This window comes from Nomascus leucogenys, chromosome 2 (genome assembly GCF_006542625.1).
Source record: "Nomascus leucogenys isolate Asia chromosome 2, Asia_NLE_v1, whole genome shotgun sequence".
Taxonomy (NCBI): Eukaryota; Metazoa; Chordata; class Mammalia; order Primates; family Hylobatidae; genus Nomascus; species Nomascus leucogenys.
Genome location: NC_044382.1, coordinates 139436441 through 139456361, shown reverse-complemented (window position 1 = coordinate 139456361; position 19921 = coordinate 139436441). Strand labels below are relative to the sequence as shown.

General features: G+C 37.6%; 1 protein-coding gene across 2 annotated transcripts in view; it reads left to right on the top strand.

Annotated features, from left to right (window-relative positions):
- FNIP1 (folliculin interacting protein 1) overlaps positions 1 to 16606 on the top strand; it is a 159969-nt gene extending 143363 nt beyond the window's left edge. For both annotated transcript variants that reach the window (XM_003259927.2, XM_003259926.2), the window contains 3 exons: positions 6288 to 6485; positions 11093 to 11208; positions 13544 to 16606. In XM_003259927.2, coding sequence (XP_003259975.2) covers positions 6288 to 6485; positions 11093 to 11208; positions 13544 to 13622 — 393 coding nt within the window. In that variant the 3' untranslated portion in view covers positions 13623 to 16606. The remainder of the gene's footprint in view (positions 1 to 6287; positions 6486 to 11092; positions 11209 to 13543) is intronic.
- Positions 16607 to 19921: the final 3315 nt, after the last annotated feature.

Here is a 19921-nt window from a genome sequence, read left to right as displayed (position 1 = left end):
GCGATCTCGGTTCACTGCAAGCTCCGCCTCCCGGGTTCATGCCATTCTCCTGCTTCAGCCTCCCCGGCAGCTGGGACTACAGGTGCACGCCGCCACACCTGGCTAATTTTTTTGTATTTTTGGTAGAGACGGGGTTGCACCATGTTAGCCAGGATGGTCTCAATCTCCTAACCTTGTGATCCGCCTTTCTCGGCCTCCCAAAGTTGCAAGATTCATATCTTGAAAGCCTTCACCCACCATTTTTTTTTGCCATATTTACAAGCTCTTTCATGATTTCCTTGATTGGCTCTGTTGTTAAGTTCTGTGCACAACATCTGGACACAGTTTTCTCCAGCAGGAAGTTATTGTTTCAGGCTTGATGGCTTTCATGGCTTTTTCTATAACAGCAATGGCATCTTCTGTGGGGTGATTCTTCAGACTGTCATGATATTCTCTCCATTGGGGTTCTTTTCCATAGCACTGACAATCATTTTTATAGAATATTGTGTTTAATGGTTCTTAGGGCACCCTGATCTAGAGGCTGAATTAGAGATGTTTTTAGGGGCAATTAGACCACTTCAACACTTTCAGTGTTAAACTCATAGGGTTCTGGGTGGCCAGGGGCATGATCCAACATAAGAACTTTAAAAGGCAGTCACTTACTGGCAAGGTACTTCTTGATTTTAGAAATAAAGCATGGGTGGGGCCAGGCGTGGTGGCTCACTCCTGTAATCCCAGCACCTTAGGAGGCCGAGGTGGGCGGATCATGAGGTCAGGAGTTTGAGACCAGCCTGGCCAACGTAGTGAAAACCCATCTCTACTAAAAATACAAAAATTAGCCAGGCATGGTGGCAGGTGCCTGTAGTCCCAGCTACTTGAGAGGCTGAGTCAGGAGAATCACTCGAACCTGAGAGTTGGAGGTTGCGGTGAGCTGCCTCGGCAACCCAGCAAGACTCTGTCTCAAAAAAAAAAAAAAAAAAAAAATCATGGGTGGATTCAATCCAGAAAAAGAGTTTTTGTTTTTCAGGCTTTCTTGTTCTACAATCAGAAGACTTGCAGGGCTGGTGTTTATCTTTTTTCCTTCAAGGTCCAGAGGTTAGCAGCTCTTTATATAAGGGTAGTTCTGATCTTAATCCTGACTGCATTTACACAAAACAGTGGAGTTAGCTTATCCCTTCCTGCGTTAAATCTTGGTGCTTGCTCCTCTTCCTTACTAATAAATGTATTTTGTGGCCTCTTTTTCCACAACAGGGTTCTTTCATCTGCAGTAAAAACCTGTTCAGGCAGATATCTTTTGTCCTCTAAGATTTTCTTGATGGTGTCCAAGAACTTGTGTATTGCCTCTTGGTCAGCAAAAGCTGTTATCTTGATATTTTTTAAGCTAAACTCTTTCTAAAATTATCAAACCGTCCTTTCCTAGCATTAAATTCTCCAGCTTTAGATCATTTACCCTCCTTTTGCTTTAAGTTGTCATATAATGACTTCATTTAAAAAACAATAATATTGCCGGGCGCGGTGGCTCACACTTGTAATCCCAGCACTTTGGGAGGCCGAGGCGGGCGGATCACGAGGTCAGGAGATCGAGACCACTGTGAAACCCCGTCTCTACTAAAAATACAAAAAAAAAAATTAGTCGGGCGTGGTGGCGGGCGCCTGTAGTCCCAGCTACTCAGGAGGTTGAGGCAGGAGAATGGCGTGAACCCAGGAGGCGGAGCTTGCAGTGAGCTGAGATCGCGCCACTGCACTCCAGCCTGGGCGACAGAGCGAGACTCTGTCTCAAAAAAAAAAAAAAACAATAATATTAGAGTCTATAGTTAGAGGTTTCTTACTGCAACCCTGTACCCACATAAGAGCTGTATTTTCATTATGAGATTTAAAAGGTATTCTGCAAAAGTACATGGTTTTCACACCTAGTGGCATTGCTGCAATGACAGCTTCACAAATTTCCTTTTCTTATTTTACAACAGTCCTCATGTTGGATTCATTGATCTTGAAATGAGGCGTAACCACAGCTACATAATCTATGGTCCATATCAAGCCATTCAAGTTTTCCTTGTAATGTCTTAACTTTTCTCTACTTTTCTTGAGAGCATTTCCAGCACCACTAGTGGTACTCCATGTGGGTCCCGTTGATATTATTCAGGGTTTGCTGTATCACACTAACCATGATGAAAAATACATGAGAACCTTTAGACATCAGTTTTATTTGTTATCTTTTTGTCTTTTTGTTTTATTAGAGACAGAGTCTCACTCTGTCACCCAGACTGGAGTGCAATGGTGCAGTCATAGCTCACTGCAGCCTCAAACACCTGGGTTTAAGGGATCCTCCTGCCTTAGCCTCCCAAAGGAGATTTGTTTTGTTTTGTTTTTTTGAGACGGACTCTCGCTCTGTTGCCCAGGTTGGAGTGCAGTGGCGCAATCTTGGCTCACTGCAAGCTCCACCTCCTGGGTTCATGCCATTCTCCTGCCTCAGCCTCCCGAGTAGCCGGGACTACAGGTGCCTGCCACCATGCCTGGCTAATTTTTTTTTTTTTTTTTTTTTTTGTATTTTTAGTAGAGACGGGGTTTCACTGTGTTAGCCAGGATGGCCTTGAAAAGAGATTAGTTTTTAACTGAGATATGCTATTTATTGGAGAGCGGAACTGCTCCTGCAGAGATGATTAAGTTGGCAGAGTGTTTGAAGTACATACTTGCAACACTTGAGCTCTGGGCAATAGCAACAGGAAGTGGCTACAAAACTATTACAGTAGTACAGTAGGTACTACAGCTAGTTTTATGCAGTTATGATTTAATACTATATACTTGTTAACATTTCTCTGGGCTATGAATGTCACCTTGTATGCTTTGTATGTGTGTAAGTTTTTATAAATTTTAACTTCTTATAGTAGATTTGTGTGTATTTTACAGTAGTAAATGATAAAATGTACTACCTACATTTTTTTGTTTGTTTGTTTGTTTTGAGATGGGTCTTACTATGTTGCTCAGGTTAGTCTCTCCAACTACTGGGCTCAATTGATCCTCCCGCCTCTGCCTCCCCGGTAGCTGGGATTACAAATGCACACTACTGTGCCATGCGTACACATATATTTTATGTATTCATGACATGCCTAACTTTTCTTATCTTCCATATTTCTAGGCTACACGGTTTTGTCTGAGTTTTTCAAATTGTTGCAAATTTCCAAAAACTTTACCCATATATTATATTGGAAAAAATTGGCATCTAAGTGGACTGGCAGTTCAAACCCATGTTGTTGGTCAGCTGAATATATTTCACAATATCACAGATGTATATATCTTTGCCAAAATTATATTTCCATAATTAAGTGATGCATAACAAAGTGATTTATCCCTGGCAAGAGATGAATAAATATTTAAATACTGTTTTATAAAAAACAAATATAAGTTTGGGGCTCCATGGAAAATCTTCCCAAGATATATTTCTGGACTTTTCCTTTGCCATTCTCTTCTTATTTCTCAATATCATTTCTCACAAATGTAGCCATTTGCATCTACTTCTATTTCTGATTCTTACTCTTACTGAATTATCCATGTTCTTCTCCCATTTTTTTCACCAGTAGTCCTGTCTGTACACTTCAATGTCATATTCCTATGTCCCTTTCACTGCGAAACTCCCTATCACACAGATCCCACTATTGCCCACCTCTACTTCCTAGCACTTGGTTTCTGCTTCATCAGTAACACATTTTTTTTTTAAAGCTAGATGTATTTATTTTAATCTCCCTCACAAGTCTATGAGTTCTGTTGTCTTTGTTTCTTTAGTTTCCAGGAAAGAGCTTTATTCAGAGTAGTTGTTCATTAACTAGGCAAAGGAATATCATTTGAGGATGCCAAACCTGGGCTTATCCAGGAGTAAACTTTTGTCCTTATTGTGGTACCGTATCCTAATTATAGTAACATTAAAAGTTAGAGAGGAAAAGCCATTGGTCTCAGTATTTCATATTATAGTTTTAATCTCAGTCTTGTTGCTGCTATTCCATTTGGCCAGTAGTAAAAATAAATCCTTACCTTTGCAAATACAGAAAAATATTAAAGGTAGGGTCACTATCTGTTTCTGGCAGTCATGCTCTGTACTTAATTGTCATTTTTGGTCTTTGTTTGTAAACCGGGCAAAGGTAAGGACATAGCCATATGCCTTGTGGCTCTTTCATGACTATGTATATATAAGTTAAAATATTATTTTTCACTGTCTTAACATTTTTGACAATGAAAGTAAATGCTTGTGATAAAAATTCAAACAATAAGGGCTGGGTGCAGTGGCTCACGCCTGTAATCCCAGTACTTTGGGAGGCCAAGGTGGGCGGATTGCGAGGTCAGGAGTTCGAGACCAGCCTGACCTACATGGTGAAATCCTGTCCCTACTAAAAGTATAAAAATTAGCTGGGCGTGGTGGCACACGCCTGTAATCCCAGCTACTCAGGAGGCTGAGGCAGGAGAATCACTTGAACCCAGGAGGCGGAGGTTGCAGTGAGCTGAGATCATGCCACTGTACTCCAGCCTAGGCTGGCAACAGAGTCTCAAAAAAATAAATAAACAAAAATAAAAAAAATCAAACAGTATAAAGATATATAGAGTAAAAAGTAGAAGTCGTTCATACTCTTAGTATTCCTGCTTCACAGAGATCTTCAATACTTCATACTTGATTTGAGTATTTTCTTTCTTTTTTCTATACATTTTCATTTAGATGTAGATCTGAATTTTTAGAAACATAACTGTATGTATAGTGACTATTTTTTTTCCCCCGAGACGGAATTTCACTCTTGTTGCCCAGGCTAGAGTGAGACGGCACGATCTCAGCTCACTGCAACCTCCGCCTCCCAGGTTCAAGCCATTCTCCTGCCTCAGCCTCCCGAGTAGCTGGGATTACAGGCATCCGCCACCATGCCCGGCTAATTTTTTGTATTTTTAGTAGAGTTGGGGTTTTACCATATTGGCCAGGCTGGTCTCAAACTCCTGACCTTAGGTGATCGGTCCACTTCGGCCTCCCAAAGTGCCTGCATTATAGGCGTGAGCTACCACGCCCAGCTTGAATTTTTTTTTTTTCACTTAACAATGTATCTTGGAGAACCCTGTTAGTATATTTTGATGCGTCCCATTTTTAACTGCTGTATTCATACTCTGGACAAATGTCTTAGTCAAACAGAAAAATCTAATTCATGTAGGCAGCAAAGCACTTCATGACATTAAGGAATACCTTCTCTGGTGCTGAGGGATATTAATGCCTGACACATTGGGATAGTTAGCAGAGAATCTTACCATTGACTTATTTGTGTGAATAAGTCTTGTTTTTTGTTGTTGTTTTTTGTTTTTTGTGTTTTTTTTTTTTGAGACAGGGTCTTACTCTTTGACCCACACTGGAGTGCTGTGGCACAGTTTTAGATCACTGCAATCTTAAATTCTTGGGTTCAAGCAGTCATCCCACCTCAGCCTCCTAAGTAGCTGGGATTACAGATGCATGCCACCATTCCTGGCTGATTTTTTAGATTTTTTTGTAGAGATGAGGTCAGGCTATGTTGCCTCAGGCTAGTCTCAAACTCTTGGCCTTAAGCAGTCCTCCCACCTCAGCCTCCCAGTGTGCTGGGATTATAGATGTGAGCCACGGCATCTGTCCTGTCCTGTCCTGTTCTATTTTTAAAATGTTTGTCTCAGGCCAGGTGCAGTGGCTCACGCCTGTAATCCCAACACTTTGGGAGGCCGAGGTGGGCAGATCACAAGGTCAGGAGATCGAAACCATCCTGGCCAACATGGTGAAACCCCATCTCTACTGAAATAAAACAAATTAGTCAGGCGTGGTGGCGTGTGCCTGTAGTCCCAGCTACTCGGGCGGCTGAGGCAGGGGAATGCCTTGAACCCGGGAGGCGGAGGTTGCAGTGAGCTGAGATTGTGCCACTGCACTCCAGCCTGGCTACAGAGTGAGACTCTGTCTGAAAATAAAATAAAATGTTTGTCTCTTTCAGGGTAAAAAACATTTTCTTTCAATTGCCTGGCACATAGTTGACACTTAATACATTTGTCAAATTAATGAATGATCAAAAGACCGTTGAAAGTTAAGTTCTGGACTAAATAATACAGAGTCCTTGTAATGAATACAAAGTATCTATGGTGATATCTATAATATGTCTCAGGGTACTTGTTAATGAGTTAATTATTCTCCTTGGTCAAGGAGATATTGAAATATTGAAGTTTAATTTTTTTTCTGTTTTTGTTTAGTAAACATTCATTGCTGAATTACCATTATCTTTGGAAACTTCATTTGCTAAACATGAGATGAATTATTCTTTTATTTCCAGCATCCAGTTTTGGATGAACCAATAGCAGAAGCTGTCTGTATTATAGCTGACATGGATAAATGGACTGTTCAAGTGGCCAGTAGCCAGAGACGAGTGACAGATAATAAATTGGGAAAGGAAGTATTGGTTTCCAGTCTTGTTTCCAATCTGCTTCATTCCACACTTCAGCTTTATAAGCATAACTTGTCTCCAAATTTTGTAAGTATGTGTAACAATGCTTGCATTACTTGAAGCACTGCTTAAAGCTTTCATCATTGTTTTTCTGAAAAAAAGCTGTTAGGGACTGAATGTTTGTATCATTACCCGAACTCATATATTGAAGCCCTAATTCCCAGTGTGACAGTATTTGGAGATAGGGTCTTTGGGAGGTATCTAAGGTAAAATTAGGTCTTGAGGGTGGGGTGCTGTGATGGTATTAGTGGCCTAAGAAGATGAGGAAGAGAGAGAAAGATTGTTCTGTCTCCACCATGTGAGGACACAGTGAGAAAACAGCTGTCTGCCAGCAGGAAGAGAGCCTTTACCAGAACCCAACCATGCTTGCACCTTGGTCTTGGATTTCTAGCTTCCAGAACTGTGAAAAAATAAATATCTGGGGTGTTTGTTTGAGACAGTGTCTTAATCCCATCACCTGGGCTGGAGCACAGTGGTGCAATCTTGGCTCACTGCAGTCTCGACTTCTTGGGGTCAGGTGATCCTCCTGCCCTAGCCTGCTGAATAGCAGGAACTACAGGCACATGCTACCACACCTGATTAATATTTTGTATTTTCTTAGTAGAGACGGCATTTTGCCCCATTGCCCAGGCTGGTCTCAGACTCCTGGGCTCAAGTGTTCCTCCTGCCCTAGCCTCCCAAAGTGCTGAGATTTACAGGCATGAGCCACCATGCCCAGCTATATATCTGTTTTTGTTTTTTTTTTTAACCCACCCAGTCTATGATACTTTGTTATGGCAGCCCACGCTAAGACAGAAGGGGATGTGTACATGTCTGTATGTTCTGATTTCAGCAGCCAGAATTTTTGATCATGTGTCATGCAACATCTCCCAGCTTTGTGTAGAATACCAGTACATTCTGGATCCTCATTGTCATGTCAGGACTTTTATTGATCTCTTTATAATACTGGTAATCTCTCACTAAAGACCCCATTTCCAACTTTCAAGGTTCTTTCTTTCACTTATTAGGAGAACTATAACATAGCATAGTTAAAAAGCTTTGTAGTTCAAGACGATAAAGGATATCTATGACAAACCCATAGCCAACATCATACTAAGTGGTGGAAGACTGAAAGTATTTCCCTAAGATGAGGAAAAAGACAATGATACTCACTTTCACAACTTTTGTTCAACATGCTACTGAGAGTTTTAGCCAGAGCAATCAGAGAAGAAAAATACAAAAGACTTCAAGATTGGAAAAGAGGAAATAAAATTATCTCTGTTTGCAGATGACATGATGTTCTCGTACATAGAAAACATAAAGATTCCACAAAAAACGGTAGAGCTAATAAGCAGATTTGCATAATACAAAACTCATAAAAATAAGTTGCATTTCTGTATACTTATTTGAACAATGAACACTCTGAAAGGGAAATTAAGAAAACAATTCCACTTACAATAGCACCAAAAAGAATAAATTACTTAGGAATAAATTTAGGGAGACAAAAGACTCACTTGTACACTATAAGGTACAAAACATTATTGATAGAAATTAAGGACATGTATAAATGAAAGCACTTCCCATGCTCATGGATTGAAAGACTTAATATTATTAGGATGTCATTACTACTCAAAGTTATCTACAGATTGAATGTAATCCCTATGAAAATCCAATTGATATTTTTTGCAGAAATAGAAAAACCCATCTTAAAATACATTAAGAATCTCAAGAGACCCCAAAGAGATAAAACGATCTTGAAAAACAATAGTGTTGGTAGATTTCACATTTCTTGATTTCAAAACTTATTACAAAGCTATAGTAATCAAAACATTGTGCTACTGGCATAAAGACAGGTATATAGACCAATGGAATAGAATGGAGATCCTAAAAGTTAACCCTCACATAAAAGTTTAATTGATTTTCAACAAAAGTGCCAAGACCATTCAACAGGGAAAGGAGTCTTTTCAACAAAAGATGCTGGGAAAACTGGATAGCCACATACAAAAGAATTATGCCACGTACAGAAATGAACTCCAAATGGATCAAAGATTTAAGAGCTAAAACTATAAAACTTACAAGAAAACCTAGGGGATTATCTTTGTGACATTGGATATGGCAGTGACTTCTTGAATTTGAAACCAAAAGCATAGATAACAAAAGTAAAAAAATAGGTAAATTGGACTTCATCAAATTAAAAACTTTTATTAGCTATCAACAGAGTGAAAAGACAACCTATAAAATAGAAAATATTTGCAAATCATATATCTCAAAAGGGATTGATTCTCAGAATATATAAAAAACTCCTACAACTCAGCAGAAGGCAAAAAATTGAATTAAAAAATGGCAAAGGACTTGAATAGACATTTTGCCAAAGAAAATATACAAATGGCCAATAAGCACATGAAAATATGCTCAACATCATTAGTCATTAGGGAAATGCAAATAAAACCACAGTGAGCTGCCATTCAATACCTGTAAGGATGACTATGATAAAAAGAATCCACAACAAATAGTAAGTATTGACCAAGATGTGGTGACCTTGGAACCCTCATGCATTGTTGATGCTAATGTAAAATGGTGCCAGAGCTGTGGAAAAGTTTGGCCGTTCCTCAAAAACTTTAACAGTTATTGTATTACCATACGATCTATTAACTCCACTTCTGTGCTTATACTCAAAACAATTAAAAGCGGGGATTCAGGCAGTATACTCTTGTTCACAGAAACATTATTCTCAATAGCCAAACATTAGAAATAACCCAAGCATCCATCAGCAAATGAATGGATAAACAAAATGTGGTATAATACATACAATGCAATATTTATTCAGCCATGAAAAGGACTGAAATTCTAATACATGCTACAACATGGATGAACCTCATAAGCATTATGCTAAGTGAAATAAACTAGACACAAAAGGACAAATATTGTATGATTCCACTTATACAAGGTACCACAAGTAGGCAGATTCATAGAGACTGAATCTAAAATAGTGGTTATCAGGGGCTGCGGGAAAGAAGAGAATGAGGAGTTATTGTTTAATGAGTACAGAGTTTTTGTTTGAGATGATGAGTACAGAGTTTTTGAGATGATAAAATGTTCTGGAAATGGATGGTGGTAATGGTTGCACAACATTGAATGCTCTTAGGACTATAGAATTATATTACTGTAAAGTGGTTAATATAGTAAATTATATTACATATTTTATATCTACATTTATTCTGCAGTTAAAATTTTCTTATGGCATTATCAGCCTAAAGCATTGTGAAAAAACATAACACTATAAAACCACAACCATTTGGTTGTGTTTTTACAGTAATAAAGTAGATTTTTATTAAGAACTTTTAATAGCTGATTTTCATTGGAAAGGAACACTGCAAGAATTTGTTTAGCACCTGAAACTTCTGTTTTTTTCCTCAAACATGTTTAGCATCAATTCACATGATAAATCACCTATTTTAGTAAATTGAGCAAGTTAATTGACATTAAACAAAATGTATGTGTTTTAGGTTTTTTTTGTTTTTTTTTTTTTAACTTTTGTCACCCAGGCTGAATTGCAGTAGTAGTCATGGCTCAGTGCACCCTCAAAACCCCTAGGCTCAAGCAGTCCTCCCACCTTAACCTCCTAAGTAGCTAAGACTACAGGCACGTGCCACCATGCTCGGCTAAATCTTTTTTTTTTTTTTTTTTTTTTTTGTAGAGACAGTGTTTCACTATGTTGCCCAGGCTGGTCTCAAACTCCTGGCCTCAGATGATCCTCCTGCCTCCACCTCCCAGAGTGTTGCGATTACAAGTATGAGCCACCATGCCCAGATGTGTTTTAATTTTCAGTCTTTCAGCTTAGAAATTGGGGAACTACATAGCATTCTTTGTGAACTTTGGCAAACTGTTTTTTATTCTCCACAGGAGAATACATCCTTTCCTATGTAAATACATTTGAAAAGTGTTAATTTATAAAAATTTTATATTTATCAAATTTGGAATAAAAACATAGTGAAAAAAAGTTTTGGAAATGGATAGTAGTGATGGTTGCACAGCATTTTGAATGTACTTAGTGCCACCGAAGTATACTTAAAAATGGTTAAAAAGGGCTGGACACGGTGGCTCACACTTGTAATCTCAGCACTTTGGAGGCTGAGGTGGGTAGATCACCTGAGGTCAGGAGTTTGAGACCAGCCTGGCCAACGTGGTGAAACCCCATCTCTATTAAAAATAGAAAAGAAATTAGCCGGGTGTGGTGCACATGGCTGTTGTCCCAGCTACTCAGGAGACTGAGGCAGGAGAATTGCTTGAACCCGGGAGGCAGAGGTTGCAGTGAGCTGTGATCGCACCTTTGTACTCCAGCCTGGGTAACAGAGCAAGACTCCGTCCAAAAAACAAAAAACAAACAAAAAATGGTTAAAAGGGCAAATCGTATGTGTATTTTTAGCATAGTTAAAAAATAAAAGACGCTGTAGAAGCTAATCTTTGATATGAGCCAGAAAAAGGTTCACTTCTCTTTTTAGCTAAAACTACATACTTTAAAAATGTGCTCCAAATTTTAGTTCATGTTGAAATAAATAAACAGAATTGTCAAAAACATGATGTTTTGGAGTTTGCCATGACTGAGAGTTGCAAACTGTTTTCTGACCTGGTTCTTGGTTCCTCCCTAACTGCAGTGTGTAATGCATCTTGAAGACCGGTTGCAGGAGCTATACTTCAAAAGTAAAATGCTGTCTGAATATCTGAGGGGGCAGATGCGTGTTCATGTCAAGGAGCTGGGAGTGGTTCTGGGGTATGTTAATGGTTTCTTTTCTGGCTTTGCTTTTATTGCTCTGTCATCAGGCAAGGAATGTTCCGCAGAATTGCCCTTTTTCCTTTTACGTATCTTCTCCTCTTAGAAGCTGGAGGCTGTTATCATTTAGGTTGCCCTGTACTATATAATAGCAGGTTCCCTGTCATCCACTAATCTGAAAGGCATTATCCCTTGTGCCATTACATATAGTAGGCTGAGAATATAATCAGAATGAATTAAAATCTGAATTTTTGTCTCAGAAAAATAAGTACATACTCTTTTATTTATTAAATATGTTGCAAACTCATTATTCCAAGTATCTGCCCTGCCTTCCAAATGAGCTGATTGAGGTAACAGAAGTCTGTAGATGGTAATATGTTATCCATATATTACTCCTTCCCCCCATTAACTATATATTATGTCTGTCTATTCTGCATTATTCTCTGGCAGAAAAGTTATCAAAAATGCTTACTGAAGGAGGAATGGGAAGTTTATGGGGGGAGCACAGTATAGCCCTATTTCATTATGTTCTGTGGTCACTTTTCTTGTGTTCTGTGGCCACTTTAGGTGGGTTCATATGAATGATTTCTTGAAATGCCATTAAAGAAAGCAAAACAAGCTAGAACTTTTATATAATTTGGCTTTTATGATGGGAAAAGAAACCAATATCACTGAGAACCTACTGTATGTCAGAAAACAAATTAAAATTTTTTACTAGTGTTATTTCTTAATTCTTATTATCTTCCTGCAGTGTGTAGGCAGTGTTATCCAGGTTGGAAACAGATGATTCTGTAAGTTAACATGCCAGATGTCACACACTGGTAGGACTAATTAGGGATTTGAATGACTGTATATCTTTTTTACTTTAGACCCTATTTATATTCTGTAGTACCACACTGTTGGTCCAGACCTGATGATTTTGACTTGAGTTATGCAGAGAGAATTGTTCTGCAGTATTTGGAAAATCGGTAACAGGATGTAATCTTGTTTTTCTGGGGAGTGAGGTGTGTGTTTAATGCCTTTATGTAAAAATATTTAAGACAAGTTTTAAAAAGTAACATACATATAACCAAAATTCACAGTGCATTTTGGCATACACTGAAAAGTCAGTCATTGTCTTCTTCCCCCCAACTTCTAACCCCTACTCAAACACTGTTAACAGATTGTTTTATAGAATTTTTAAATGAATATTATTTAAAAATCTAAGTTGAGTTATACTCTTGTGTCCTTGTACAACTTGCCTTTTACCATATCTTGAATGTTCATATAAGCACATAATAATCTCATTCTTCCTAATGGCTGTGTAGCATTCCATTATATGTTGGAATTTAGATTATTTTTAGTTTTTTGCTACTATAAACCAATGCCAGACTGAATATAAATCTCTGACATTTGTAGGATAAATTCCTTGAAATAGAATTTTTGGTTAAAGGGCCTGTATTGATAGATAGTTTGACAGATTATACTGAATACTCTCCTGAAAGTTTCAAAATGAATTCCCACAAACAGTAAGAGGCACTCTTCTCACTACTGGCTATTACCAAATTTGATCTTTGCCAAGCTACTAGCTAAAAAATGGCATCTGATTTTATTCACATTTCTCTAACCATGAAAGGGTCTGATTAATATTTTCTATGTTGATTGGCCATTTTTCTTTTCCTATAAATTTGTGGTAGGATGTATTCTGAAGTAGCTCCCATTACTTCCAGTACATCTTATTATAGACACATTTGAATCTAAAACAATCTGGGTACACCTGATTATTATTATTATTACTTTTTTTTTTTTGAGACAAGGTCTTGCTCCGTTGCCCTTCTGTTGGTACACGGCTGACTTCAGCCTCAACCTCCCGGGCTCAAGAGATCTTTCTGCCTCAGCTTGCAGCGTAGCTGGTACCACGGGCACACACCACCATGCCCAGCTAGTCTTTAAAATTTTTTTGTGGAGACAGGGTCTCATTATCTTGCTTAGGTTGGTCTTAGAACTCCTGGGTTTAAGCGATCCTCCCACCTAGGCCTCCCAAAGTGTTGGGATTACAGGCACGAGTCACCCCACCCAGCTATTATTACACTAGATTATAGTTGTTAGTCATTGTGCCTTGCCCAGATTCATGTTCCATCAGCATGTCATTGAGACACTTTCCTACATTTATGATGTTGTTACTCATATTTGTAGTTCTGTGTTTTATTTACTGAAAATTTTTCCTTTTGGCCAGAGTGGCCTAACTCCTTAACCATTGAGGTATAGTGACCTTACAGGTGGTGGTGATTGCCTGTAGAGTTCACGTCCTCGGTACAGAAAATCAAAACTGACATTTTTTTCCCCTTTATTTCAGGATTGAATCCAGTGATCTTCCACTTCTGGCTGCTGTAGCAAGCACTCATTCTCCATATGTTGCACAAATACTCCTTTAATATACCTAAAGATTGTTAGAAATTGGTGGGAAAATAAGTAGAAACCAAGGAAGCAGACACAACACGCATTTATGGAGATTCTTCTTCCCTTTTAGACTTCCATCTGAATGAGTCAGTCACCAGGGTATTCTGCATAGCATTGTATATTCTGTGTATGTCAGATGGCTTTTTCTTTTTGACTGGACTTTTGGGTGGTGGTAGATTTTTAAACAAATGAAATTAAAGCAACAATAATTTTGAAGCATTTGAAAAAGCCAAAGTGTACGGTAGAAATTTCTACAAAATGAATATTAAGAGTTTCATGTGATCACTGCAGTGTTGTCACAACTCATAAATAGGAACAATGTCTCATGATTTAATGGCTCGGAAATAGTTATTCATTAGTTTTTAATTTTTAATTTCTAAGGTACAGAGATCTATAAAACCTTGATTATTTGTTAGTTTTGCAATTCAAAACAGCCGATTTCTGGTTATTTCTCAAAGTAAGTATTTTAAACAGCCTGTTAATTATAACAAACTCAGAATAATGAGTGTAAATGTGTTATGTTATCCACCCAAGTGTACATATGTACCTATTTTTTTTTAAAAACAGCAGAAATAGAAATACAAGATTGGTAAACATACCTTTAAAATATATATTTTCAACTAGTATTGTCTGTAATGCTGAAATATTACTTATTGGTGATTTTTCTGTTTCACACACTCTAAAATATAAGTAAAGCCAACCTTTTTTTTTTTTAAGGCTGATATTCCCAAAATGAGAATACTACTTTATACCATTTGTTGATAAGTATGAACTATTCTTACAAATATTAATATTTACATATTCACTAATTTAACATAAATGAAAATTAAGATTAAAAATTGTACCAAAGCATTGGCAAAAACAATACTATATTCTTTAAAAGTGCTCAGGTAGCCAAGGCCCTTGCTTTTGGTATCAACCCTCATGAACCCATAGGAGCTGAATATTTGTTTCACTGCTTAATAATACCCAATTTACACTAATAGAACTCATAACTCTTAAAATTATTCTTTTTTTCTAAGAGCTCCTCCCTTCCAAAAGCATATTTTTTTCAAAGATTTTCACTTCTCAATTGTTGCCTTTGTACATACTATAGAGTGTTGCTTGTAAGAAAGGCTAATATGGAACCAAACTCTTGTAAGTAATGTAAATAGAAAGGTGGGTGGATAAAGTTATCAATACTCTCTACTACCTCAGTTTACTTGAATACTACATTATAGTTCATTCTTTGCTTATCTGGTCTAAGAGACTTTTAATGCTAGTAGTAAAGTTGGTTTCTGCTTTCATTGACTTTTCATCATAATTTCATCATTGATTAAAAAAAGAAAACAACTTGTTTATTCAGTTATTAAATATATTTACTATATAACACATCCATTCTTGCTGTTTAAATTTTCAATAGTTAATAGAAAGTTGTCTTTGATCTTGAATTTACAGCATTGGGTCACATTTTGCCTTGCTGTGTATGTATTCAAGAGACTTCCAACTAGACAAAGAAGAAATGGTTGTTTTAATGGAATGTAAACCTGAAATTGGTGTGTCTGCAATCTGTTTGGCCCATGACCTTTTACCTAGTCCCAGTTATTACCTGAGTCTCCCATGGATGACTTGCTGCCAAGGAGCGTTTGTGGATATATTTTCTTTGGCTTAATTTTCTTATTCTGTGGATTAACAAAATTATCCAGTTGTGTAATTTTGGAATTCTATGAGTCAATCTTTTTGGCAGAATTCAGAATATTAAAAAGTTCATACATTTGCGGGCCATTGTACCTGTGGTTTTTTTTTTTTTTTTTTTTTTTTTTTGGAGACAGAGTTTGACTCTTGTTGCCCAGGCTGGAGTGCAATGGTGCGATCTCAGCTCACTGCAACCTCTGCCTCCCAGGTTCAAGTGATTCTCCTGCCTCAGCCTCCCAAGTAGCTGGGATTACAAGTGTGTGCCACCACGCCCAGCTAACTTTGTATTTTTAGTAGAGATGAGATTTCACCATGTTGGTCAGGCTGGTCTTTAACTCTTGACCTCAAGTGATCTACCTGCCTCGACCTCCCAAAGTACTGGGATTACAGGCGTGAGCCACTGTGCCCAGCCTTGTACATTTTTTTTTTATTATTGTGGCTCTGTGTAGCACTTGGATAATGTCTGGGTGTTTCCTTAACCATCAAACTATTCTTTATTTAAAATGTTTAATTACCATTTAGAAATTCTAGTCCTCAATAAGTGGGTGGCTCATGCTATTGTTGTTCCTAAAGCTAAGCTTTGCTGGGAAGGAAATGACCTATAGTTTCTTAAAGAATCATTAATCCTTATACGATTCCTGAGTTACTGTTTTTTTCCTCCCCCGTTTCCCATTCCTGAGTTTTGTAATTCCTAATCCTTCTATAATTTCTATTACCTTCATAGTCATTCTTTCCTTACACAAAGCCCAAGGAATGAGCTGCTGCTACTTTAAAGTGTGGTCATTATGATGAATGTGAAAAGAGTTTTGGCTTGTTCGAAATAATTTTTACAAGTTATGGTACAGACAGCTGTTACATATCAAAAAAAAACCCTGTTTACTGAAACAGGAGATAAAAAAGGGATCTTTTACATTATAGAATTAAAACTAATTTTTTCTTGTATATAAACTAATTGGTTTGATTTTAAATTGGTTTTATTAATATGTCTTAATTTTGAGTTTGAAAATGTTAAGTGCAATAAAAACATACTAGTACAGATTTTGTTTTGTTCCAATTGGCATACTCTGGGGATGATCACGTAAAAAAACAGATTTTACATAATGCCTACTTCTGGTAGATGTCTTATGAGATTGTTCTGCTTTTTCTAAGTTACTTAGATGTTGGATATGTAAAATGTACATATTTGTTTCTTGTTCTGTATACATTTCTCAAATGTACACTTGTATTATAATAACCTCCCAGTTCTAGGGGATATTTGTGCAATAAATACATATGTCAACTTGATGGATGGTGTTGGTCTTTCTTTCATATATTAAGGTGTATGTAACGTTATGGACTGATGTCTGTCCAGACATCAGATGACAGAAGTTATGGATTGACATAACTTCTGTCAAACTTAGAAGTTTAACACTTCTAAGGATGTGACCTTTCCCCATTGGTATTTCCATATTGGTAATTTAATAGAATCTACTTCATGAGGTGGTTGTGAGAATCAAATGAAATAAAGAATGTTAAGGATTTAGCTCAGTGCTGGCATACTCCAAGTGCTAAATAATTTTTGGCTGCTACTTTTACCAGATAATCTGTCTAGCCTTCCTCTTGTGGCCCCCCACCTATTGTTGTGAGAATTTTTAACATATGTTCTTATGAATAAAAACATAGTAACAGAAAATGTAAGAGTATCTTCTTACAGCCAGCAACAAATTGAAAAGTTCTTTAAATGCTTTTATGAAAGCAAACTGAACCCAACAATCTAAAAACGCAGAAGTTATATAATGTTGTTAAGAAAATTGTATTCAATACAGGCCGAGTGCGGTGGCTCACACCTGTAATCCTAGCACTTTGGGAGGCTGAGGTGGGCAGATCACCTGAGGTCAGGAGTTTGAGACCAGCCTGACAAACCTGGTGAAACCCCCTCTCTACTAAAAATACAAAAATTAGCCGGGCATGGTGGCAGGCACCTGTAATCCCAGCTACTCCAGAGGCTGAGGCAGGAGAGTTGCTTCTCTCCTGCCTCAGCCTCTAGAGGTTGCGGTGAGCTGAGATCATGCCACTGCACTCCAGCATGGGCAACAAGAGCAAAACTCTGTCTCAAATAAAAAAGAACATTGTATTCAATACAAATTACTATACTTTACAAACAATTGGCTGATTAGTTTGGGTTTTCATCCTCTTTGTTCACTGATTTGCAAGTGACTGAGCAAGTCTATTGTCTTCGTCTATATTGTAGGGAAATCAGCTTTGTGCCTGCTTTATAGCAGTGATTCATCAGTGAGTAGGCTTATTGGTAAGCTGTCTTGCTCAGGCTAGGTTGATCTGGGCAGAGTTAGTCCTGGGGGTGGGACTAGACCAGGGGCTTTTTGATGTACCTGTTTTCATATAATACTACATATTATCACTCTTACATTTAACGAAAGAGAATAAGTGAACTGTTTCAAAGCAGAGAAGTCTCAAGTATTTGGGAAACAGCTGTCAGCTATTTTAGAGGTTTAAAATTGGTAACATTTATGAGAAGATTTTTGCTAATGAGAAAAGGAGATACAGAGACTTTAATGTGATTATCTGAAGTCACAGTCTTTCCTCTGTGTTCATCTTGTCTCTCAGACCAGAATGTTTTCTCAACTGCCATGTGGTGACAGCTGTATTGTAAAGACATCCGGGATTTCTTCATTTGTCTTTGCCAATATGCAAGGTGGGGTAAGGTGGCAAGTAGGACCAAACCTGAGCTGAAGGTACAAGGTGGGGCTGGAAAATTGCAGCTGTGAGTGGCAACAGCTTAGGCAGATAGAAATGGGGGGCATAGGGGAGTGTAGTGCTTCCTGTTTTTGTTCCATACTGCAGACTGTGCTTTGCCCTGTTTGCCCTAAATTTAAGATTAGTTGAGACTTCCCCTCCCCGCCACCCCCCCCCAAAAAAAACACAAGCAATCCAAAACAATATGTTCACACCCATTATTTGTCGGGAGAACTTTAGTGTCCTTTTGGCCTTAAAGCATGTGCTCAGTTACCCTCGCTCTTCCAATAGTCAGGTGACTAGTTCTCCTTATCTTCCTTTTAACACTAACTTTGTTTCTGGTGAACTGGAATCTAGACTGATCCCTTCATCAGATTGCAGACACCTCTATCTGGGTTAACACAGTCTTCTTAGACATCCCACAAATAAACCTGCATTTACTCTAAGGAGAGTATTAAGTTAAAGAGGCTTGAGCTTCCTTTTCAAGTGGCTATCTTAATAAGGACAGGCCTTATATTTACCTCAGTGCACAAATTCAAATTAACGATAAAGGCAGTATTGCTTTCCTACATTGTCGCAAGGAGAAGGACGAAACTGTTGATAAATGTGTAAGTACAGGGAAGGTATTATTTTCGTAAGAATCTTGTGATTCATTCTTGGGGGGCATATTTGGTCTAGCACTCACGAGTCAATGTCCTTTAGTGTGGTACAATGGCTGGGGTTAAAGATGGATCAGACTAGTTTAGAACCACAGTTATTATAGTTTAAAGTGGTTCTCAAACTTGGTTATATATTGGAAGCACCTGGGGTAGCTTTTGAAAAATATAAGCTCCTAGACCCCCATTCCCAGAGATTCTGATTCAATGATAACAACTGCCCTTCTGGATTTGAGTCAGTGAAAGCTCTTACTTGTCCATAGTAGTGACTCAATCTCTAGCATACTCCAAATCTCAATTCCTTACTTCATTTCAGGTACTGTTAAAACCAGAGCTTTTTACCCTGTTCTTGTTGGTTTGCAGTTACTCTGGAAAGATAGACATATGATTATGTCGGTTTATTGAGCATTCAGTTTTGCAAAGCAACAGCTATGTAACCAGAGATGATCTTTGTCACTGGAGAGCAATCAAGTACCTCTATTTAAAAAAATTTTTTTTCACTCTTGAGCAGATTCATGATATTCAAGTACCTCTCTTTCTAATAGCAAAATGCCCTCTTAATAAGTTAGTCTTAGTTGTATTTGGTCATTCAGCAAGTATTTATTCAACACCTATAATATGCTAGGCATAGGTTTGGATACTAGGGATATGCCAATAAATAATGCATTATTTCTGTTTTCATAGAGTTTACATATTTTCCTTTTTGTGGAGGGGATAGACCAAACAAATTAAATACATATACATGTTACTCATATGTAATGTGCTGTCAGGTAGTAGTAAGTATAACAAAAATAAAAAGTTAAGCAAATTAAAAAGTCCTTATTTTCCCACAATTTAATAGATTACTTGCATTCAGACCATTATATTTTTCTTTCAGATACAAGTTAATGCTGGTGAATCCTGTCCTGGAGGTTGCCTTTTGTCTGAAAATAGCTATTAGAACTTTACTGTCTCTCCTCACTTTTCTCTATATATAACAATATAATACAAGATAGTAAAGGACAAGATAGATTTTGAAAATGTATACTTAAATTTAGTTATGGATAGTCACCATGTATATTAATGTAATTTTTACTGTTGCTGTCTAATGACAAAGCCTTTGCATACTTTCTTTTGTGAAATATATACAGAAAACAGTAAATATATACTCATATAACCATCACTAAGGCCAATAAAGTAGATCAGTTTCAGCAGCCCAGAAGCCCCCTCCT